Source organism: Lissotriton helveticus, chromosome 1_1 (genome assembly GCF_964261635.1).
Source record: "Lissotriton helveticus chromosome 1_1, aLisHel1.1, whole genome shotgun sequence".
Lineage (NCBI taxonomy): Eukaryota > Metazoa > Chordata > Amphibia > Caudata > Salamandridae > Lissotriton > Lissotriton helveticus.
This window is the reverse complement of record NC_136057.1, coordinates 1,282,868,305-1,282,893,958: the sequence shown is the minus strand read 5'-3', so window position 1 is coordinate 1,282,893,958 and position 25,654 is coordinate 1,282,868,305. Positions and strand designations below refer to the sequence as shown.

Here is a 25,654-nt window from a genome sequence, read left to right as displayed (position 1 = left end):
ATTCGTTCAGAACTCCTTCTTCGGTCTAGCGCCAAAAGGCCCCTGGCCATTCGCGCGCTCTATAAGTCAATAAATCAATCAATCAATCAATCAATAACATGTTACAAATTACTACACATTCATTGTTCATTGCTGTCGCTTTCTGCGGAAGAAGTTTGTACAATTCTCTTGCTTCTCATAGCCATCCTTCCGTTACTTGGCAGACAAACAAATGCCTCTTGAAGGTTATCAGCCTCAGCCACCGCCGTTTCTCTCGATTTTTGGCTTATTAAATGATTTCTCTCTTTTAACCCTTTACAGACTTGCAAAAATGTAGACCCATGCATTTCTCTACAATGAATGGAACATAGACATTATTAATTTCATGAAATGTATTTTCTCACTGTTTGCCACCCACCATTGCACTATCCCATGTTAAGTCCTTAGCAAGAGCATTAATGTACAAAAGCAGCCTTATTTTTATTTTATTTTGGAAGTAGAACGCACATGCAGCCTAGGCTGGCACGCATTAGTTTCATATTATTGCCTGCATGCACAAAGCATTTTCCTGTATACTTGTGTTTATGCACGTTAGTTTCACAGCACACTATTAATAAATGTTACTGAGGAATCAATCTGAGCAGGTTTTATTTTCTCAAAGCCCAGCTCCGTCACATTTGTCCTTCAGGTTGCCTCACTGCCTCACATTAAAGAAGAGAGGGAGAGGATGTAGCCTTTTGGCTAGAGGGGTCGACCTCGAAGCTGGGGAACCAGGTTCAAGTCTCGGCAACGACGCTCAACATCCTGTGATTCTGGGCAAATCACTTAATCTCCCCACGCCTAACAAAAAAATGTATGTGTTCTTCTGTAACGAAACTGGTGCTCATGTAAAGCGCTCTGATTCCTGATGTCTCGGGTCTAGTTCGCGCTATATAAAACTATAAAAAAAGACCAACAAAAAGAAGCCCTGTTACCCAGTCTGAAGAATATCACCTTCCTCTAACCAGTACAGCCTGAGCAATGATACCGCGACGAGCACCTCTTTCTCTCTGTCCTTCCCCCTCGGATCTTGCACTGTGGACTGTTTAACACTATACACTGGTGGCAGGGCCAGGCACTGGGGACTGGGGCAGAATATTGTCAGACTCTGTAATACTTTGTGAAACCTGACAGTTTGTCATCCCTAAAGAATGTGCCAACATGAGTACTGAAACAAATCCCCAGCAGGCATCAGTGAACGTTACAACCAAGTTGCAGGAGAATTCGAAAATGGTCCAGAAGAAACAGACATTGGTCTCAGACTGAACAAGCTCCCACAGGTCTCGGGGATCACTAGTAGTACTTTTCAGGGGAGTGCACTAATACCAGTACAGATGTTCCCTCAACTAGCAATCCATTCATAGGATCTTGTAATGTGAGACCTGTCTTAGCACCATAGAAAAGTTTATTTTATGATGATCCACTATTATTTCAATCCTTTTTGATACAATTTACTTTCACCCTCTTGTCCCGACCAGCACACTTCAACACATAATTTTGTCGTATTTAACTAACGATGCATTCAAATGGCTACTTCTTTAATTCTGAATCAAAGCTCTTGCCTACACCACTATGGTGTGCTTTTTGGACAGTTTAAGGCTGTGTTTTAGAGAAGGCAGTTAGTGCAAATTGCTTATACACAACTACAGACCTTGTGTCAAGCAGCAAAAGATACTGTCTGTTTATGGTGACCAGTCGCCCTGCTACCATAAATGCCTAGCTAGACCAAAAGTTATAAATCAACCATCAGCAAAAAACAAAGAAGTTCAGAAAAAAGATGGACACCTCACAGTTGGGTAATATAGAAGAACCCATGTAAGTCAGGAGTATCCAGTAATCGCTTAATACTATAGAAAGAGAAAGACATGGCAAGCATGGGGCTGGTTCTATATTGCAACAAGTCTCAACATTATCCACATGAATACCCACAGTAGGAATGAAACTGTCACCTAAACTTAATTGGCAGACCAAGGTGGGCGTTTCAATTGCACAAGTGTTTACAGTAAGAAGGGCCAATTTCTTTTTAGAGTAAGAATTGTAGGACTTCTGATCATTCTGGCATTGAGTGGTTTTTAGGGCCTCTGAATGTTTTGCATTCAGTCTTTTGGACTAGACCCATTCTACTACTAGAGTTAAATAGAGACTTGAGGTAATAATAAGTATTAACAGAACCTCATTGACTTCTGGAGAGGTGAACAAAGAGACTGAGATTGTGAGCTAAGGATCTGACACCTGACACTACGAATCTATTTGTTTTGATTTAATCAATCCTCCCACTTTCCATGCGATGTTAGGTATGTCCTGGTTTGGAACAACATAACCCTCACATTAATTGGCACCTGTTCAGTGTAAGTTTTAGATCAGCTTACTGCAGTAGACATTGCTTCCCTGGTGGTTCATGTTCTGCCCCTTAACTTTTGCTCCTTCATTATGTTATCTGAGGATGAGACCTCATTTCAACATCAAGCTTATGGAAATGTCCTAGCTGTGTTGAGTAAAAACGAGCGAGTTTGGCACCACAACATAGGCAATAGGACTGTACCAGAGGTTAAAACATGTAAAGGAGGTTTTAAATAGTTTTGTGTTCTCTAATCTTAGTTAAAATTGAAACAATGTTTATTTTACACCCATACCTTGTCTTTTTATGCTATTTTTCTATACATGAGTATGGGTCCTTATAGAGTACCTGATTTATAGATTGGCTTTGTCCTCGTATCTTTCACAATGTTTAAGAAGTATTTCTTAGATCTGTTCTCTAATATTGTCCCACCCATTGTACATCTCACAATTCTAGTGGGCCTTTTCCATGGGGAGATGGTCAAACAAGAAGCCTTTGATCATTTGAAAACAGGCCTTCACATCTGCTCCTATTTTGAGTCATGCAGATTATGCAATGCCTTTTACAATAGAGACAGATGCTTCTTCTTTCACGTTGAAGGCAATAGTGTTAGAGACCTAAATTCTGAAGTAAATTACACTATTAATAGTATAGAGTTAGTAGCTATCAGAGGCTTTCTTTCAATGGCTTTATGAACCAGAAGGAGCGATGTATCCAGTGACTGTTTAGACAGACTATAAGAACTTTGGCTTCTTGAAGTCCATGATATCCACAAATTCTTGACATGACTGAAGGGTGTTTTGTTCCCAGTTTCAATTTAACATCAATTACTTACAAAGAAAGCGTCATAGTAAAGCATGTTATCTAGGTAATGAAACGTTATTGGTCCCATACCAGAAGCACTGTGTATCTTGGCTGTACAGAGAATGACTGCATGTAAACATGGAGAATATTTTATCCCACTTCAAGAGTGATTTAAGTCCATGTAATATTCGAGGGCCACATGTATTATACTGGTCGCAAACGGCCGGATTCTGCAAATCGGACCGTTTGCGACCAATAAAATGCATTTTGGTATGAATGAATTCCAGTTTGTGAATCGGTAACATTACAGAATCACAATTTGGAATTTGAAAATAAATACCAATATGCAGCGGTATGTAGGAATGTTTTACGATAAAATGCGGTCACAAAACATTTGCATGTTTACCACCTACTCCAAGTAAACTGGAAGGGTTCCCCAAGGGACACCTTAGCGTTTGTGACTGTTTGTAAAAATGTTTTTTTAGAGCAGGCAGTAGTTCCACGGACCACTGCCTACTCTTGAAAAATTTAAAGAAAACTTTTAATGTTTCATTTTTAAGCACAAACAATTTCCTTAAGAAAAACAGGCTGCATTTAAAAACAAATGATTCGCTTTTTTAAAAGCAATCACAGACATGGTAGTCTGCTGACCCCAGCAGGCCACCATCCCTGTGATTTTAGCGATTCCTAATGGGTTGCCAATTGCGACCTGCCTCATTAATATTAATGAGGTAGGTTAATTTGCGACCCATTAGGTAATGCTAAATTAAACTCATGGAGTTTCATACATTCAAATAGCGATTACCTGATTGTGATTAGCAGAGAATGCACAAAGCCAACTGTCACCCACCACAGACGTGTATTCAGAGACAGGGAGAAGGCACCAAATGGATATAGGAGCGGAACGGCAACGTTCGGACGTCTCCCGGCCGTCATGAGCACGTGTCTACTGTGACTCATGATGGCCGGGAGCCGTCATGAGCACCGAATGAGTTAAAACATGAAAAAAAACTTTAGGAGTTTTTCTCTGCCAGGACATCCAAAACTAAAACGTACACATGTTCTACTTTTTAAACACAGAAAGGTTTATTTTGCCAAGTTGAAATGGCTGTGTAAAAATGTGCACGCAGGCCTGAGACAGGTTTTGCTGTGCTACTTTTAGTGGGTGTCACAATATGTTTTGCTGTCCATGAGTAGCATTTAACCTACAGGCCTATGTATTGGTAGTACCATTCACTAGAGACTTACAGGTCATTTAAATGCTCCAATTAGGTGTAGTCCAATCTTACCATGTTTAAAGGTGAGCGATCAAGCACTTTAGCACTGGTTAGCAGTGGTAAGGTGCACATAGTCCTAAAGCCTCTATTCTTTCCATTTCTGTGATTCAAACGGATGTCCTCCTTCATTTGTACCAAGTCAAGACTGAATATGTGTTTGCCAATTAGCACCACCAGTCAGTACCTTCATTATAAGAAGAGAGATCTGGTTTGGGTATTCACCTGTTTTTGGCAATCATGCAATTCCATTCTAAGTCCTCGCCATGTGAGTCCTTTTCTGGTGGTATAGTTGGTGGGTCAAGGGATGGTTTCACTTGCTCTTCACCACCATTGGGAGGAATGTTCTGCTTTCCACATCACATGGATTAACCCTGCTACATTTGTTACCACAATCCCCCCTCCCACAGATTTTGGTTGATTGATGTCCCGATTTTGAGGTTAAGGTGATAGTAGATCCTCAACAGATAACAGTATAATTGCAATTTATCATCCATCGGTAGGGTTATGATACAAGAGAATTACCTTGGGAGCCTGTCTCTTTCATACATGCACCTCATTTGCTGTTTCTTTTCATCATTGGTTCCCTCATAAACTTGGTCCTCGTGAAGAGGTGCTTCAGGGGTGGGTGCTGTGAGTAATCACTTGCACGTACTTGGAGAGTGACATGCTTTCGTTGAGGGGTTAGGCTAAGGTTACACATTCTGACAGCCAGAACTATGGCAACTAGGGTGTCAGGTGAGTAGCCGTCACAGAGGTCATCATCCAGCTGAAGCAGCATGTCTTCAATAGCACTGTGAGCCACAGAGTAGAGAGGATTCCTTGCCAAATTAGTGGGTGCCTGGCAGTTATACACTCTGTCTGGCTAGTTTGCTTTTCATTTAGTTTGCCCAATAGCCTTCATCTCCCAACTTCATTATTTTGCACCTTACAGGACCCACTCTAGTTTGTGTAAAAATGTAGTCTTCTGCACATGCCTCTCCCCTTTTCTCCCTTGCATGTTGCTGCTTTCTGTATTCCTTGTTCTTCACGGTATGGTTCAGTTTACCTTGTTGTCTTCCTTCAGCCTTTCATTCTCTGTAACCCTAGGTTCTCAGTAATCCACCAGCAGGAAATCAGTAGGAGCTTTTCAGTTTCAACTGCATTATATGCTTTGGAAATACATTTGTATATGTGCTGTCTCACACTAGCTGTTCTCACATGTCTGCCACAATGTATAAACTAAAATAGTCAAGTTACCTGGTCTTAAGAGTATTACCTTCCTCCAACCAATGCACCATGTGTGAAAGGTTTCCCCGAGGAGCATCACTGTCTTTCTCTCCACTTCCTCTGCAAAAAATAAATGGAAATTGTAGATTTCGCTACATGCTCATATTGCTCTATACAGAGACCCGTGACATAGTCCTCCGATGTAAGTATAGTAGTGTTGCATTAGAATATGTAACTATATATATTCCATGCAAAGGCTGGTCGCCTTGAAAGGTTGGTATTGGGTTGCAGCAGGAATTTTAAGATTTGCAAAAACACAATAGATCCAGTCCATTTCATAGGGTAAGGGTAGACTCCATATACTTATCCATCTTCTAGAGACTCTGCAAATCAAAACATGCATCATTAAGCGAGGCTACAGGACAAATACTATTTGCATTCCTGTCTTTCATAGAATCTAAATTGACCCTCACTTTAATAGCTCTATTATGGCAATTTTAAAGGACTTCAAGCATCTTGAGTCACATACAATTCTGGCTGCAATAAATTGTACATAGGTCCAATTCACTGCCAACAGCATATATTAAAACCTTTCAGAAGCCAAAAAGACACTGATGTTGTTGCACCAGGATCATGACAGAGGAAACCAATGTTGGAGAGGATACTGAGAAATTGGCACTTCAAAGAAATCAGAAGCTCAGAGGATGAATGCCACCTGTGTGTGTCAGTTCTTATAACAGTTGAGACATTTCACAACATATAACAGAACATTCTGTGTAAGACATAGATAGAAGATTGTAGTTTACATAATCTTAGCCTTACTCCTAACAAAAGAGGGAGCCCCTTGTCCACATCTATTACTTTCAATTGTGAAATCCTATTAAATCAAGTAAAGTGTAGAAACATGGTTGGTTTAGCCAGTGGCCTAAGAAATTCAGAAAAAAAATGAGTACTTTGGCCCAGGGAGAAGCCTCAAACATAATTGGACATAGAGCTTCTTAAATAGGAAATTTCTACACACATGATGTCAATTTCGCAGAGCTTAAACTGATCGTATGAATGGACTGTAGACACTGATGATCTAGCATGTCTCTTCTTTCTTGTATACATGAAAAATGATTCACTGCAATATGTGAAGGGGAAATATGTCCCTGTAGAAACTAGAGCCCCCAATCTGATTACCAGCTAATATATAACTTGACTACAGCAATAGAGCCGATGAATTTCTGATAACAGAAATTTATCTTCAAAATGGTTTGGGAGTCACACACGAATTACCAGAAACCCTCAAAGCTCTCAAAATATCACATCACTCTAGCACACCAAATTTTGGGGATTGTTTAATGGAAACTGATACTTTTGTGAAATTCTACCCAAGACTCCAGCAGTTAATAGAACCACACTTGGACTGGTGAAAGAGGACCCACCAGAATCTGAGATTTACTGTCCTTTCCAACATCGAAGTGTGCCCTGAGAATCGTGGGCAACAGTTGAATCGTATAACCCAACATCTTCAACTGATTCTGTAGAAGTGAATTCATAGCCACTGCTTCCAGATCCAGCTTCCATTGCAAGGACCTTAGGAGAAAACACCGATGGAGCTAATGTCCTGTCAGTCCTGTCCATTAGAAATATGGAATTCGAACCCACTAGTGCGTTGGACAGTCCCAGAAGGTCTGCTTGAATATTGATCATATTTTGATATCTGAAAATCTAGAACTCTTATTTTCTGAATCTTATAACATCTTTAAGCATTTCTACTGTGTTTGTCGATACACCTAACTGTAGAGCTAATATTTATTCTTATCAGGATGTAAGAGTTGAACCTTTTCTTTGCAAAATGCTTGATTGCAAAGGGATCTCTGAGTAGTTCATAGTATTTTATGGAGCGCTGACTCTTCCTCCTGTATTTTTACTGTCATAAGACTCTAACCTGGTATTTGGCTCTTGGTGAAAAATATATCTTCCATTCTAGGCCTCCACGTGTAACAACTACCCAACTAACTTATCAATTGAATTTCAAGAAAAGAACAACAATGCACCAGTCTGCCTGGGGTGAATGGTCTTCAGGTACTATGCGGCCCAGTTTTGCAAGAGTAATAGAAAAATTGCCATATTCGACAGCCTTTAGAAAGAGAAGTCATTCACTCGCATAACTGATCAAACCTAAAACAATTTAACATGAATCCCAATATTTAAACTTTTTTGGTTGAAATATTGACTTCCTCGTGATGAAACCAAACATTGTATTGCTGACCCTGCCAACTGCAATTGATTCAGCGGATGATCCAGGCTTTCCTTTATAAATAACATTTCTTCCAAAAAAGTTAACTGCTCTCCCTTGATCTTAGTAATACAAATATTGATTTATTGACATTGGTGAAGCACTGTGTAGTAAAAGACAGGCCATGGGGTAGGGACTTAAACTGATAGTTTCTCTTGATACAAATAAACAACGGATCAATCTAATGAATGGGGGATAAAAGATATTCATACTTCAGGTCTAACATCACCATTGAGGGAGACAAGGGAATTAAATCCTTAAGGAAATTAATGTACATAGTCCTCTATTGGGCCAACAATTTTAAAAACTTTGAATTCATCAATTAAGGGAAGTCCTTATCCCCTTTTTGACCAAATATGAACTGCTGAGATTTCAATGTTCACTATTGGCTCACTCCACTTCTTATGCCTCTTTGGTCAACAAACCTAAACCGGAACCTCTCACTGAATAAACTGCTATCTCATACCACATGGTCATGGAGAAAACATAGAACTGGTTGGTAATCTGAACCAATAAATACCAGGATTGTGGTTGTCCAGAAGAATTTAGTAAATGTCTGAACAAGCCAGCCACCTCTTCTGAGTCTTTGAAAAATTCTGTGAGCGTTCTCAACAGTGTTGCACATCTGTGTGCCAATTGAGGCCTCACTGAAAAATATGTCACAAAACAAAATACATTTAGCCTTCTACACTGTTTTTCCACAATCTCTGAGAAATTAGGGCCGGTTTGAATTAGCAGTGCTTCATGGCTCTAAAGTTGAAACAGCATAAACTAGTGTTCTCAAATACACCACTGTCTGACTCCAATTCCTTATCAGGGGACATTTAGTGGTTGGTGAAATTCAGCATCCCCTCAATTCAAAATGTGAGTTAAAAGGCACAAAATGTTCAGAAGTTTAGCCTGGTAAACCTCAAAATCTACCTATTCCCTTCTTATGCTCCCTGTTTCTTTTAGTTTGCTGCACCACCAAAGATGGATTCATCTCTGGAATCTCTGCTTCTACATCAAGGAGTGTTGCTCCTCGACACTTAGATATTGCAATTTATTCCTGTAACTCTTATCCAGAAAGTTACACTTAAACTTCTAATGGTTAGGGAACTGGAACAGTTTGAGTGTCTTGTGTGATAGATAGCGTTTGGAAGCATGATGGGCCTAATGCATCCAGCATGACCTCAACTTAGGGACCCATAGAAGAATTTTCTAAATACTCCACTATCTCTCAAGATTCTTCTCTAGTGTCATTGGAAACAAGAATTACCTCTGCACTGGGAAGTTTCTCAACTGTCCTTCTCTTTTTGCAAGGAACAGAAGAAGAGTATTCTACTAAACACCTTCTTTTATGTTACCCTTGAAAGTGGTTGGACCTCTAGCTCCTTTGGACCCTGAGTAGTAAGTAAATGGATAAACTGGGGTACCTTCCTCAGATTTTTTCAAAATAATTTGTATTCTTGAGCACATTGGAAGGGGAGATATTGCACCTCATTCCCGAACAACAAAAATTCTCCTCAGAGTGTGGTTTCTTGGTATTCCAGAATAGCAATCTTAAATGTGGTCTAGAAAACCTAGTAGGAATTGAATTCCTAATTCTATGATGTGTGGTCCTCAGTGTTCAATCCATGTCTGAGTGCATGTAAGTGTATACTGATGTCAGTGGCTTGATTGTGAGCCGTTCCTACAAATATCTGTTCTCAGCTTTCTCTTCCCTATCTAGAGAAGAAAGAAAGGAAGAGTCTCTTGAGAATACCCTCATCCTTTTCCACTAGCAGGGATAATTTTGCTGCCAACTTTTATTACATATTGCCTGGTTCTCAAAACTGAAAGAACATAACCCCCTCCAAGTAGTTCATTAGAGAAATTGGTGGGGAAAATAATTCAGTAGGCCTGCCCTCAGGAAAAATATCCTGCTGAAACCAATAGAAAGGAAGGACCCTGTCTTAACAGCACATGTACAGCTCTGAGAATCCCCTTATTTTACATCCCTGCCCTTTTTTAGGAAATGTTTTTTTCATAATATCTCTAGCAGAAAAAAAGAGGGGGCCTGTAGAGGAAATGGTAATTGAAAGGCATTGCCACTAGCACCAGTCCTATTCTTGCATCACCCTGTAAGTGGTCTGACTGTAGTTTGTGGGGCATATGTACACCAACCTCCATTTGTAGAATAGAGAAACAATGTGCCCTTTCCTTCTTTATTCTTCCTCAGAAGTGTTACCTGCCACAAGTTAAAAGTTGGTTAGGCAGGGTAGCCTCTCCCTCTTTTGAACTTTGTGACGAGGCCTTGAAACCCTGGTACTACTGCAGAATGCCCTGAAATAGAGGGCTGCTAATTAAAACCACAAACACATCTTGTGAGGTTACAGCCAAGGAGACATAGCAGCTGTCACTACTTGCACAGAGAAAATCATAAATGCATTTGAAGGACTTATCAGAAGAAGCAGAGTGTTGAGAGGCTTGGCACAAGGCCATCCCAGATACCACAAGAGATGAATTCAAATGTTTCCTCCTTATCACCACTGTGACCAGGAGTGGACTCTGTACTTTGTTTGAGTTGATGGATTTGTGTTTGTGCTCAAGGAAGGTTCCCTCAGTGAAGATCAGCTGGGCTGAGATTGGAAAAACAGAGCACAGGCTCTTCGTCATTGATGCTGGCACTGCCGCCGCCTCAAGTCAGGACATGCATGTGCACACCAGATACAGAAAAGAGAGACTGCAATGTCAGCTGGACTGAGTCAGAGTCAACCTTATCCAGCTTGTTTAGCTGTCTAGGACACACATCACCAGAAGCCGTGTGCTGCCTGTCTCATGCCAGAACTCGCAGACTAAGCCTCTTTACACAAGAACAAAGAGAGAAAGGTATTGTGAGATTCCCTCTGAGAAATGTCGCTTGGGACTATCCCACTTTTTACCTAACCACAATCACTTGGCTAGGGTTAGATGGGATCCGGGGAGTTAAAATAAAAATGTTACACACCATTTGCAACAGAAGGCCAATGCTCTAACTTGAGTTGAATAACCATAAGTTATCTTGCTCAATGGACTGGTCTAGTTTATTCTTGGTTGCTTCCCACGTGCCTGAGGGACTAAGAAAGAGAAACCAGGAGGCTTGCCTTCGGGCCATACAGAGAGGACCCTCAAGCTCCCCCGCATCGCAACGCTCTCTAGGGTGGCAAGTGGCAACTCTCAAGGCGCCCGCACCCCCTCTTCATCTAACCACCCAACCAACGTGCGCTCCGGCGAGGGACAAGATGGTGGCAGAATTTGTGAGGAGCGCCCAATCACTGACGTGCCGAGAGCAGCGCTAGCGGATGAGGACTGGGATGCCTGGCTGTGCTCGACGCGGCAGTTAATTCATGTGTAGATGTGGTGTGGTGACAGCGGGAGTGCCAACCGAGCTGCCGATCGCACTGAAGTAGAAACGCGAGTGAATGTCCATAGAAGAATGCTGGGGTCCCAAGAAGCTGCCTCTCCCTGCTGCCTCTCCCTGCTGCGGAACAGTAAGCCAGATCTGACTCCAGTGGGTGGCAGCGCTGGATCCCAATGGAGCTCATCGCCCTGGAATGCCCGGAAACTAATCCAGGGACAAGTAAAGGCAAGATCGGAGGACAGTGTGCAAGCCCTCTCCCCCCCCCATAGCCATATTGCTGAGAAATGTGGCATATTCTGAATGGTGTCCATTTAAGCAGGGTCAACCCTGGACATTTGGGGCTTGCCTAATCCTAAAATGGCCGCCGTCAGGGACAACTAACAGGTGGAGCTGCTCCCTGATGAATCCCTGAGCAATATAATAGGCAATCAACTGAGCAGATAACAGGAGGATCCCTGAAAGGCACAATAATTGGGCGAGCTCAATCCTGAACAGACCCCTAAAGACATGCAGACCCTGGCGCTGTTCATCATGCCGATCCTCTTCTTAGTTTGCACCCCCTTTCATCCGGATTATAGAAAATTATGGGGATCATCTGAATTCGTATATCAAGGACTCAACCCCCCCTGCCTGTCCTCAAGATGGTCACCCCAGTCATTGACTCTGTGAACCCTTCATCGACAGCTGAGTTCCAACCTTTTTGACTGACGCCCGGTGGAGCTACCTCGCGAGCTTAAGAGGAGATGGGCTGTGGATTCCCTCCTTGGCCATCACCTACCCAGCGGTCCTTGGTCAAATTCTCCTGCGTTTCTCCTAACCTTATCTCCCACTCCCTCTGTCCCCCTACCCCCACCACTCTCCGCTCTACTCTACCCAGCTACTGACCTTTGCCCACACCGGTCCTTGCCCTTAGTTTCCCACCCTGTTTATCTGTGAACTTTCCCTCGCCACTTGAGACATAGCTTTTATGACTGATGCCCGATGGAGTTACCTTGTTACCTTGTTTTACTAAAGGGGAGACAGGCCATGGATTCCGTCCTTGGATGTCACCTACCCCGTCGGTCTTTAGGCAGACTTCCTTTCGTCTCTTCCCTCATCCTCCCTCTTCTCACCTCCCCTTCCCCCCTCCACTATTTTCTCTGTCCTTTCTCTCTTCTCTCAATGTTTTTGCTTATTTTTTTGTGATAATGTGTAATTGTGATTATTTTCTGTTACATTCTGGAACCTAATGTAAAGTGCTCTTATACCTTTGGGTCTAGCCAGCGCTATATAAAACTCTTTAAATAAAAATACATAAATAAATTAAATAAATAACTGTGTATTACTGGATTTTCATTTGATATTTATGTACAGTATTGTGCTGTGTGTTGAAGCATTGACTAATATTAGTTGTTCCAGCAAGTTATTAGTTTCTCCTCTACACCTCCTCCCTGATGCTAAAAGGGTGTACATGGTGCTCTGTTTTGGGCTCACTAGAAGGTGAAGCCCCAGGATGCTAATCGATGAAAGCTCTGATTATTACAATCTGAGCCCAGTAACCCTATCTGCTCATGGACTTCTGAAATGGTTACCCGCAATTGAGGAACACATAAATGAAAGTATGGTCTGGAGCTATGGATATCTTGTAGGAGGGATATTTAACATTTGTGACTATAGTAACTGGAAGGCCAGGTGTTGTACTTGACCCTTTCTGCAGCGTCATCCCAGAAACTTGTTGCCTTTACCCTCCTGGTTTCTGAACCCATTTTTATTGGGTTTTTGGACTGTGCACTTTACCACTGCTAACCAATGCTAACATGCCTTTGCTCGCTCCCTAAAACCTGTAGAATTGGTTTATACCTAATTAGCATATTTAATTTAGTTTTAAGCCCTTAGTAAAGTGGTAGTTCAAATACCCATGGCCTGTAAAATGAATGGTACCAGTTGGCCTGCAGCAGTGAATGTACCTCCCTCTAAAGTAGCCTTTTTAAACATGTCTATGGCCTGCCATTGCAGACTGTCTGTGCGGTTGTTAAACTGCCATATCGACCTTGAAAGATAAAGCTTTTGCCACGCCCAAACCATTCTTTTTACATATACATCAACCCTAGGGTAGGCCCATGACATCCGAGAGGGGAGGGGGGTGCAGTGTATTTAAAACACTGAAAATGTACTTTTAAGTTTTACATGTCCTAGTAATGCAAAACTCTTACATTCATTTTTCTCTACTGCAAGGCCTACCTCTCACATAGGATAGCATTGGAGTTACCTTATTACATTTAATAAGCTGTAACTTCCAAATGGGAAGATGTAACTAGTTCATGTTTTGTGTCTTTGGAATTCTAAATAAAAATCCTCCCTTATGGTAAAGTCAGATTATACATTACAATTTTAAAAATGCCACTTTTAGAAATTTGCTACGCGAACAGATGATAGACTTTTAGAGAATTGAATTTCCTGCTTTAGCCATTTTGCACCTGCAGCCTGTCACTGGCTCATATGAATGGGTTTAGCTGACAGTTGGGCTTTGTGTATTCCTGCTAGATAGCCACACACAATAGAGGGCTTAGGTGTGCCTGGAAGGGGTCATCACTGGCAAGATGGGAGGGCCGAGCTGGGCACAGCCCTTATTATATTTGAATAGGTTTTGTCCTGCCTCCACACAAAAGGCTGCATACCCCCTAAGAGTTAGTCTTGAACCAGAGCAGATGTGGCAGGAAACGTGTGCACTTCAAAGGGGAAACCTCTAGAAACCTCTTCCTCTTCAAAGGAGGCCCCTGGTATAAATATTGGATCTTAGAAACCAACTCTTCAGTATACTTCTGGACCTGTGGAGACTGCTAGAAAGAAGGACTGCCGTGCTGCTGAAAGAACTTCCATTCTGCAGGGTGTTGCTGTCTTGCTGGATTGTTGCCCTACTGCCCTCCTACAAGAGTCAGAGGGAGTAGACCTCCACCTGAACCCGGGATGCCCAGAGCGACTCCAAGGGCTTGTCTGCTGGCCTCCTGTTCAGTCTCAGGGACATAAGACCACCTGAAGCAGCACCTAGATCCAGTTGGAGCAAGCCCCTGACTCCAAAGGAGCACCCCTCAGGTCATGGACACTTGGTGTGACCTCAGAAAGGCTGAATTGTTTGGAGATTCTTTGCAACTGTGAACAGGCCCATTGGTGCAGAAACCTTGTCATTCGCATAGCCTGCCAACGCGAAGTTCTGCCAGTTCGACTCTTCACTCTACAGCATTGACCACTCCTGGGGAGCGCCACCGTGAAGCTCCGGCCCGCCCGCTCACAATGTCTTCAGGATCTCCGTGCTACAGCAATGACAATCAATGATGTCAGACCTTCTGTTCACGGTACATCGACAATCATCCATGACGCTTCTCTGCTCCTCGCAACCCTGTCCTCTGAAAACGGGACTCTTTGCGCTGGGCTGTGAAGGTAACTTTTCAGGAGCACTAACCTGTCCCTCTAAATGACCCGCATTCCATCAGGGTTGGTCTGAACTTGTGACTTTCTCCCTTTCTTGCCTGACCATAGAGCTTTGGGTTTTTGGCAGTATTTTCACTTAAATCTATAAAATTGTATATCTCCGGATCTGCTGATTTGATTTTTTTTGTTTTGGTCTTGATTTACCTATTACATTTTTCACTATTTTTCTAGTTTGGTGTGGGATTTTTCTTGTTATGTTTTCACTTTATTACTGTTTGAAGTGCTACATAAAAACTTCACACATTGCCTTAAGCCGTACTCCTTTGTGCCAAGCTAACAGAGGGTTGAACACAGGTTAATTTGGGGTTTGCTTGTACCTCACCCTGACAAGGATTGTGGTTGCTGCTTGAGTAGCTTTCATCCCCTCTATTTGTTACCCTATTTATTACACCAGACATGAATGGGAATAGAAAAACACTAGATTGGCACCAGTGGTTCACTGGACAAGTATTAGTCCCATGGGCCTCTTGCCCTTGACATTAATACACTAGACACTTTCAATAGATATTTTGAGTTGCTCTTTGTCTGTTATGAGTGTGTTGTCTACTGCAATACGTTTCTGTGAGCTTCTAGATTTCAACAAAAATGAAAAGTATTTCCATTGGATTTGATGTAATGAGAAAGGCGATTGCAAAAAGTATGTTTTCTAATTAAATTTTAGGCAAAATAGAATGCATTATCATCTTTTTTATTATTGGGTGTATGTGTTAGCCAAACAAAAAATAAACATTATTTATCCAGGGAAAGCAAAATATTGTAAACTCACTTAGGATAAATATTTATTTGTAATCTTCGGTGAGACCATGACTTCTGCAGGCAGGCTCGCAATAAACATTTCACATCTTAAAAGGAGATTCTCTGATCTGCATTTACTCTCTGTTTGCCATTGGTTTGTGGTGGTTCATGCTTCCCTCAGGGAGACATAGTTTGATGTTTACTTCGACGTTAAAATAAATACAAATATATATAGGGCTATAAGGATGTGATGGTCCTATGACCCTAAAGCACCAACATGTTTCATCTCTTACCTAACGGCCTATCTAAGGTCCTAGGCTTTCATCAGAGTGGGTAGCGAAGAAGTCACTTCTCCCAAAGATGTGAATGATGTGTGCATGCAATTTGAATGTGAGAAAATGTAAAGGAGGGCATATACTTGCTGCATGGTTCTCAGGGAATTACCCAGTATTGAAAGGGGCATATGCTCCCACAGGGGAATGAGAGAGAAGCCATGTAGAAACACATTTGTCAAGGGTCCCTTCGGTTAACCTACTGTTCACTCTGCTCCTTTAAATTTTCTTACATACAAATAGCCCTACATATATTTGTAATCTTTCCTCCCTCCCTACAAATAAAGGATACTTTTGGAATGGGAGGCTAAGTTTATCTTTAAGGTTACGCCCCCACACACCGAGTCTTCATAAGTACTCCCTGAAATACGGTTGAGCCCACCCGACCTTTAGGAGTTGGAGTGAACCAGATGATGAAGTATGTCACTACTAGAGTGAGTGAGGGTTATTTAAAGAAATGCATCCCTTTTCCTTCCCACCCACAATAGCGGGTGTGCTTCCGTCTGGCGTACAAACCATCCCCTAGCCCCCAACCCCTTTTTCTCCTCCACAGAAACCATCTCGGTTCCTGAAGGGATACTATCATTGTTTGTTGAATCTACGGTGGCATTTTATGCATAACGTTTCAGGTCCCAAAAGACTTGGGACCTCATATGCTAAAGATTTCTGCAGCTGCAAAGCCAGTGAGTTAGGCTTTGTAACTGCAAAAGGGTTTTTAGAATCTACGGAAAGAGAAGTGCAACGTTTTCTGGATACTTAAACAGGTGGGGGAGAGAAACAGGAACCCCCTCCACTTTACGAGTCTCACATGAAGGTATCTTTGGTTTATAATCTCGATTGTAGTTGCAAACCTTTACGAAGTTGCCACTGCTCAAGTTGGGGTGGCAGCTGACTTGTAAAGAAGAAGCTTCCCCTTTGGGATTCATGCTGGATGTGCTTGGTGGGAGCAGGCAATGGTCCTTAGGCCCCCAAATGTGTTCCGAAACGGGAAACCTTTTTTTTAAATGACTTTTTAATGGACGCAGGATGCCTAAGGGGGTTGCAGCCTGTCAAATGAATATGCGTTTGGCAGATTTTTTTTTTGTGACACCCTCCCGCAATTAGGCAATATGCGATGTGACCTGTTAGCACCTAGGTTTCCTTGTAAATGCCATCCACGTTCTCTCTTCCGGGTCATTATCGGGCAGTTCTAACAAAGCAGATTTTGGTTGTACTAGTGTTTATCTATATGATGTTTGACTACCAAAGCTACCCTAACCCTACCACAATCATTGCAGGCTTTCGCCTGGTGGCCAGACCTGATGGCCGAGCATGCAGAGATCTTTTGGGCTCTCTTCTCCGTGGACATGGATTCTGCCCTGCAAGACCAGCCACAGGACTCCTGGGACAGCTTCCCACTCTTCCAGCTGCTAAACAACTTCCTAAGAAATGACTGTAAGATTTTTCAGTTGTTATCAGCATGTTGTTGTATGATTTGTTGACTTACCTGTATGCTGTAAGTTCAAAGTTGTGCTACCTGCTCACTTACACTAACCATTTGTAGTTGATTGTCATCGTCTGAATGTTTACCCGTCTTGAATGTCGATGTTGCTGTTTGCTATCTGTGTGGATTGTCTATATGCAGATTATTGACTGTTTAGCTAGTAGTAGCCTCTCTGAACGGTAATTTTTTTATAAAATGTCTCTCTACTCTATGGTATCTGCCAGAGGTTCTCATTAGAGACCAGACATGGATCTCTTGGGTAACTGTGACAAACAAATGCACTTTACTGTGGGTGAAAGACATGTTGAGGGGGTGTGTCTAAGAACTGGAAGTCTTGTGAGTGGAGGCACAAACACTGGGTTGGTGAATGTTGGTTCTCATGGCTACAGCCTCATGTTCGCGGCTTGTCGGTTTGTGTAGACCTGTTGAGAATCTGCATCGCTGTAGCAAAATGGTAAACACAGAATTGAAGGCAAATGCCCAAAGAACTAGGGAGATTGTTTGTTTGCCAACTAAAATACAGTTAAAAAGCATACAGCGGTGTCTTGCTGACAGCTACAAAACAGTAGAGATGAAGGACTTACTATGAACACTATTTCTGTCTTTAATAAAAATGTGTTGATGCTAAGAGCGAAAACTGAAGTTGTGGGGATTTTGTGCATTATGCCTATAATACGTAGGGTTTCTGCATTAAACATATCTGCACCCCCAGGTGTTCCTCCATGCCTGTGCAGAGATTGTGACAGATTATTATTGGCGCAGAGGGAGTGTTGTCACGTGATGTGTGGAATTTATATACAATGGCTGGGAGTTAGTGTGTCTCTCTCACTGGCTAGCCAAAAGTTCCAGTGGTCACATGTGACCTCGGTTAGTGCCTGCCAGTCACTTGTTGGCATTCTTGGTACCTGTGCTGCATAAATCAGCTGGCCGGTGTCTATGAAACAGAGTCGGTGAAGATTCAGTGTATGTGACTGGAGGAGTACTTTGTGTGCTAAGGATGACAGGACTGTGTGCCACAGGTACAACCTCTCCTGTGTTCTCTATCCCTAAGAGATTTATGTTATTTATTTATTTCTTTTTGGTTTTGTTAATTTGTTTACTGTCTAATAAAAACTGCTGGTTTCCTTGTTTCCTGCCTTTGCCAAGCTTATCCCAAAAACTAGATGAGAATACCATAGTCTCTGTTACAGTGAGCCGCCGATAGGATCAGAATACCAGTGAAATTGACCACTAGGAAGGGGTGAAAATAAAAAAAGTTGAGTGTCCTTATATTTACGGTAAAAAGAACAGATGATGGACGGAATGCTTAACAAATCAAACATTAACGCCCAGTCACAGATCTGGCTTAATCCATTCGTTTTTGCATTCCACGCCATTCCAATTTACACCCAGCCATATGCAAATCAAACTTGGCCCTGCTCCACATGGGAACAGTCCTGCCTGAACAGCCAGGCCAGATCCTCCCTGGGCCTGAAACAAGCATCCTGGGACAGGTGTCAGGGCATCACGCCTCATCAGCCAGACTAACTTGAATCTGGTGGCGTAGCAAGCACAGGACACACGTCTGGGCATACCCTTCCCACTTAGGGCGACAAATGCTAAAAGAACAGCGAATCACATTTATTGAAGATTCCCTCTTCGAAAGGATGGCATAATCGCTATCCAGTTGTGTCACATGCGCTATTTTTCTTTTTTTTTTAAGTTCAAAATATTTTATTGAAGTTTTTATTATAAGAAGCAAGACATACAGAAAAATACATGAAAATTGCATGTCAAAATATGCAGATAGAAATATGCAATAAAAACTTATAAAAGGGGAGAGGGAAGGGAAGGGAAACATATAATACTATTTAGGTAATAGATAATGAAGCGAGCTACTTATACAATAACAATATCTACACCATAAAATTAATGCGATAAATATACATCAATAGGAGTCCAAAATAATTGATAAGAAATAGAATTTTGACAGACCCCAGATATAGATAATTGTGCCCCTCGTCTTGTAAAAATAACCCATGACCACCATGCATGAACTGATAACTTTGAAACACCTTTCCAACAAAATGTAATTGATTTTAACGCAGCTGATAGTGTGAAATTCAAAAGTTTACATTCAAACGTATTTAAATCTTGTGATAAGATTACTGCTTTGCAAATTAACAATTTATAAGACAAATCTTCTTGAATATGAAGAATATTTTTAACAACATCCCAAACTTCTGACCAGAATTTAGATAGTAAAGGACAAGTAAAAAGCATATGTTTCAATGAACCAGAATGTAAATTACAATGCCAACATAAATCAGATTGAAGGATTTTAGCTTTAAATAAACTTAAAGGGGTCCATAAACAATTAAGTAAAATATAGGAATTAGTTTGAAACAGAGATACAGGTAACCAACCAGAAATATGAGAAATCCATATATTTTCCCACAAATCATTGGATAATGAAAGTGACAATTCATTGTTCCAAAACTCTGCAATCATATGAATATTTGAACCTAAATCATTAGACAGTTTTTATATAAAATAGAAACACAGTGAGGATTAGATAATATAGTTTGAATACAAGTAGATAAATCAGCATGAAGAATAGAGGGAATAGCTTTTGTGAATGAATCCAAGATAGAATTAGTTAAATGTTCATATTTAATAAAATCTGAATTAGGTAAATTGAACGTAGTTTGTAACATCTGGAATGATATAGACATATTATTAGAATAAATATATTTAAGAAAAAATCCCAGCTTTAATCCATGAGGACCAAAAATTAACATGTCGATTCATTTTAATAACATTACTATACAATAATGATATATCTGTTGTATTAGACATTGGATGTTCAAAAATAGAATCAAGATCATTAAGGATTAACTTAGTGCCAAAAAGTGTTTAACTTTCTGTTAGATCTGTAAAAACAGTAAATGATGACAAACAAAACAATACTGAAATTGCTGCAGGTAAGGGGGAAAAAAAATTGAAAAATGTTCTCTGAATAAATATAGAGACAAAGTCACGGGTATACCAGACAGGGGAAACTGAAATTCTAGTGTGTGTTAGGCAGTCATGTTGATTTCATTAAACTTGTCCTACAAATAAGAAATTGGTTCTAATTCGGGTATGGTGATTTGGACAATCAGAAAAAAAATGGTATCATTTGTTGATGATCAAAGCATGACACAGAGAAAATATGGATGCCCAGTTGGAGAAAGATTTTTCAAATGTTGACTCAGAACAGTATGTAACTCCTGACTGCACTATTAGCACTAAGGGAAGGTCAGTAAAAGCGGATTCAGGGTCGCTTTCACAATTATTTCAGATAAATTATCTACACAAGCTGGAAGAATAAGACACTTCTTAGTTATGAAAAAGCATTCATGTATGTGGGTAATTTAATTTATGTGTGTTATTTTGTTTCCACTATTTTTTCAGGCAGTGGCGGCTTGCTTTGAATGGTGTGGTAGGGTGGAGGGATTAAAAAAATGAAAAAAATGAAGTTACCTTGTCCCGCCCCCCCGCTGCACGCCTCTCCCGCCACCTCTCCTCTGTCTTTTGGAAGCACCCAGGCTTCCGGACTCTCCCAGCCAATCACGATGCTGCAGGAGAAGCATCGTGATTGGTATGAGCTTCCTGTTTGGATGCTCAGGCAATGCCTGGTGAGGCTGGTCATGTTCTCCATGGAGCTGTGCAACACAGCCCAATGGAGAACATGACAAGTGCGCATGACAGTTTGGTCACCCCCTGAGGGCGGCAAACTGTTATGTGCACTCAGAGGAGTGCAAACACCTTCTCCCCTGCTTTGGCGTCACGGAGCCAGCCCTGCCCAACTCCGGCATAGAAAAAGAAAATGATAATAATGTCATGTTATAATCATTTTCTTTTTTGCACTGCTGAAATAGCAGTGGGGGGATGCTCCTCCACTTTAGCGGAGGAGCCGCCACCGGTTTCAGGGGAGAAGTATATTGGGAAAGGAATATGCCCACAGATGGACTAATGACATTAATATTTTTGGAAGTGTATTCCGTAAAGAAGTGGGGAAGGTTAAAGGTTTTCTCACAACGTTCACTTGAAAAGTTATGCACCTTCTGTTAGACACATATTGTGCAGTGTACTGTTTAGTGTCAGAAGTGAGTTTAAACTATTAATAAATAGTTTGTGTGATGAAGATTCTATTGAATTCGTAGAAGCTTGATAGTGGGTTTCTCCAATAATTTAAGATGAGGTCTATGTCCTATAAACTCTGAGTTATTCTGAACCAAAATTCCACTTTGACTCATTTTGGAGAGGATCTTTGATTTTGATTACCTAGAAGCATTATTATGCTAAAACCCCTCATGGGTGCCACAAGGCTATTACATAGACACATTCTTTCCTTTTAGCTCTTAGTATGGTGACTGAACAGTGAAATCAACTTTGTTTCTATACAAGCCTTAGGTTCATACACTAGCCTTGTATGGTTCGGAAATTGGTGAATTTGGGAAAATGTTAGCTGTAGAGAACATTAGACTGTTTGTGAATGTTGCTTAGTTGATAACCCATTCCCCTCCACTCTGTTGCTCTGTTTCAGTTTCAGGATCAGGTTTTTCCTAGAAGTGATCTGAGATAGTATCAAACATGAGGTCTATCTCATACCTCTTCTTCATTAGTTTCGAACCCGGGGCTATGAGGAACTTAAACCTTACAAAGAAGATCTTACATATGTTTTACACGTGGTGGCTGCACATGACTTACCATCATTAACCTCATTAACCTATGCTTGTATTACCATGGTTACTTTTGGCTATGAGGAGTTTTGGCTTCTCCGAACTATCTACAGTGAACATCACTATAGTAAACCAAACACTGTTGGCCTTGGGTAACATTAGCATAATTCTAAAGCCTTCACTAAATTATTTTTGATGGCCAACTCCTGTCTGGTAGTTAAAGCGTAGGGCCCTTTAGGGTCAATATTCTCTGTTATGATTTGCCTGGGCGTTTCCCCCGGGCAGCATTTAGCAGAAGTGAGGAGCTGTTAGTGTCTCCACTAGCCAATGTTCTCATTGCCATACGATGAGGGAATTACAGTCCGTTTACTTTTTGTTTTCCCTGATTATAAATATAAAAAAGTGTTTTTTCTACAACTAGGTCCTTACTGTAACTAACCTACAGGCGACCATCAGTAGTGTATATATATATATATATATATATATATATATATATATATATATATATATATTATATATATATATATATATATATATATTCAGCTCCAGCTTCAATCCCCGATCAAGGGCAAAGAACGGGCCGCACTCGCTGGGGTATTCTTTCACCGGATGATTTATTAGTGCATCAGTTTTAGAACAAAACATTGGACGCGTTTCGGCATTGCGCACCTTTTTCCACCGTGTACCAGGTGGACGTAAAATCGGTCGCCATTTAAACATTCTCGCCAGCAGTGTTTCCAGCACACTAGTCAAAGGCATAGAAAGAGGACTTCCCCAAAATGCATATTTACAAGGTGCACGCCATTTTAACACTTGTTTTCCTCAAACAATAACTTCAAATTGTGATTTGGTTTACATATATTCAAAATAAATATTTTCAAAGTAGTATTTATCAGCGCATATAAATAATTCAAATGCCTTGTTAATAACAAGTTCATACAATTTAACTATACTTGGTTCTAATACATTATGGCAAATTTAGTCTTAAATCATGCACTCTCTGAAGCCCCTCACAGGAGTAATTCATCCTCATTATTTCACTCTATGGCTTATGTCCTCATTATATAATTGAGCCCTGTATGTGCTTTCTATAATGCATTATTCATTCCGATTGCCAAACCAAAATGCATCAAATAATCATATTAATATAAACTGAAGGTGCGAAATAATCCAATTTACAATAAAAGAACAAAATATGGATGTGTGTATTTATATGTACAGCAGACATTATCTTGTGCATTAATCTGAAATGTTTTAACCAGAAATCAGCATATAAAGTTGTTCTCAACCTTCAGACTCATGTATTAACATATTAACCTAAGTGAATTGAAAGTTCTTCTTCCGTGTTTAAGCCATCAGGGATTACTGTTTGCATGTCAATTACATATCTTGACTCAAGCCTTCTAAGCTTTAATTCCATATTACCTCCATGATCGCTGGCAGGGATGTGATCTATACAAAAGAATTTTAAAAGATTCCTGTCACTGTTTTGATGTAGAGTGAAGTATCTTGACACAGAGTATGAAAAATCTTTATTTTCAATCGCTTAAGCGTGTTCTAGGACCCTCTTCTTTGTTGGGTTTATGGTGCTTCCTATATACTGTTTTGTACAAGGACAGTAAAGACAGTATACACAATATGGTGTGTTGCATGTTAAAAACTTGTTTATTGTTTTAGCACCCCTCATCCCAGGTATTTTATACAAGAGAACTCTAGGGCTATTTTTACACGCCTTGCATTTAGAGCAAGGGAAAAATCCAGTGACCTTGCTAATCCTTGGGACAAATGGAATCGGTTCATAGTGACTCTTGACTAATTCATCTCTCAGGGACTGACTCCGCCTGAATGTTATCTGCGGATAATCAGGTAGTAACCTTCCTATTATCTGATCAGTTTTTAAAATATGCCAATTCCTGCACAGTATTCTTCTCAGAGTCCCTACCTCGTTTGAAAAGGTGGTAATAAATCTACATGTATCATCCTCCCTATTAGACGGCTTCACTTTGTCTTTCAGTAGGCAGTGTCTGGGTATTTTCTCAACTTTGCTTAAAGTTTTAAGCAAAAGCTGCTCACAATAGCCCCAAGTTTTTAATCTATTATAGCTTCATAAGCTGAAATGTAAAAGTCATCTACGCTAGCACAATTCCTTTTTAAACGTAGAAGCTCACCATATGGTATGCTATCTTTAAGGCTTTTTTTATGGCTACTTGAAGCTTCTAGTGTCGAGTTGCCTGCAGTCTCCTTCCTAAATAGTGATGTGCATATCTTTCCCTCTGCAATAAATACTTTGAGTTCTAGAAAGGAGAATTCCTTCTTGCTCATCTGCCCACTAAAATGTAAATTCAAAGTATTGTTGTTCAATTGACAAAAATACTCTTCAGCATCTTTTTGTGGACCCTGCCATAAGATAAATAGGTCAGGCCAGGCCACCTGCTTCTCCCACCAGCCCACAAATAAATTTGCGTAGCTGGGGGCGAAGCAGGTGCCCATGTCAGTTCCACGTATTTGGCGATAATGCTGTCTCTCAAAAAGGAAGATATTATTCGATAGGCAGAAGCTGATAAACTCAATTAGCATTTCATTATGCTCAGTTAACTCCAATGACCTGCCTTTCAGGGAGTAACTTACTGCTTGTAAACCCTTACTATGTTCAATCACATTATAAAGGCTCGTCACATCCAAAACTATCATTATCATATCTTCCTCCCAAGGAATGTCCATGATGCTCTTAATAAAATGTGCAGAGTCCCGTATATAAGAGGGCAGCATTTGAACAAAGTCTGATGAAAAGTGATCCACAAATTGAGACATTGCCTCCGTCAAACAACCAATGGAGGAAACTATAGGACGTCCTGGTGGTCTAGTGGTGTCCTTATGCAGTTTCGGCAAGTGATAGAAGGTAGCTGTTACCGGGTATGGACATGTCAAAAATTTAAACTCATTGTCATTGATCATGTTTTTATCCACCCATTTTTGAAAGAATTCATGATATTTATGAATACTCAGAATATACTCATCTTTTGTTATCTTTGCATAGCATGCCGTATCAGACAATTGCTGAAGTGCTTCTTTAGTGTAAAAATCCCGAGACCTTAAAACAACATTTCCTCCCTTGTCTGAGGGTTAACATACCAAATACGGATCACTCTTAAGTTGTTGAATCGCTTTTCGTTGTCCTTTTGTCAAGTTCATTGCCGCATTCGATGATGATGCCAACCTCATTGCTAATAGCTCTTTCTTGACTGTTCCTCGAAAACATCGATTGTGTCATAGGGGGTTATCGGAATATAGGTTGATTTTGGCTTAAATGCTGTCTGTATTGATTTCTGTTCCAGTCCATACCTTCTAACTTCTGATATCATGGATACCGTGTCTTGCGAACTGGTGGGTTCTTGGTTTGCCAAAATCTGTAAGGTCCTTAGATCCTCCCCTGTTAGGGAGGTTGATTCCTCTGCCTGTTCAGTTTCCAAAGGACGTGTAAACACAGTTTTTGCACCCTGATGTTGCTGCCCCCTCATTGTGAAAAATTTCTTATGTTTTAATTTACGGGTGAAGAGGTAAAGATCTATTCGCGTTTGCGTGTACTCTAATCTTTTGGTAGGGCAAAAAGTTAATCCTTTCTTGAGTACTGTTACCTCATCA

At 40.8% G+C, this 25,654-nt stretch overlaps 1 protein-coding gene across 5 annotated transcripts in view; it reads left to right on the top strand.

The window, feature by feature from the left end:
* CADPS2 (calcium dependent secretion activator 2) overlaps positions 1–25,654 on the top strand; it is a 2,489,915-nt gene that overhangs the window by 2,049,647 nt on the left and 414,614 nt on the right. For all 5 annotated transcript variants that reach the window (XM_078680818.1, XM_078680809.1, XM_078680789.1 and 2 more), the window contains one exon: positions 17,101–17,257. In XM_078680818.1, coding sequence (XP_078536944.1) covers positions 17,101–17,257 — 157 coding nt within the window. The remainder of the gene's footprint in view (positions 1–17,100; positions 17,258–25,654) is intronic.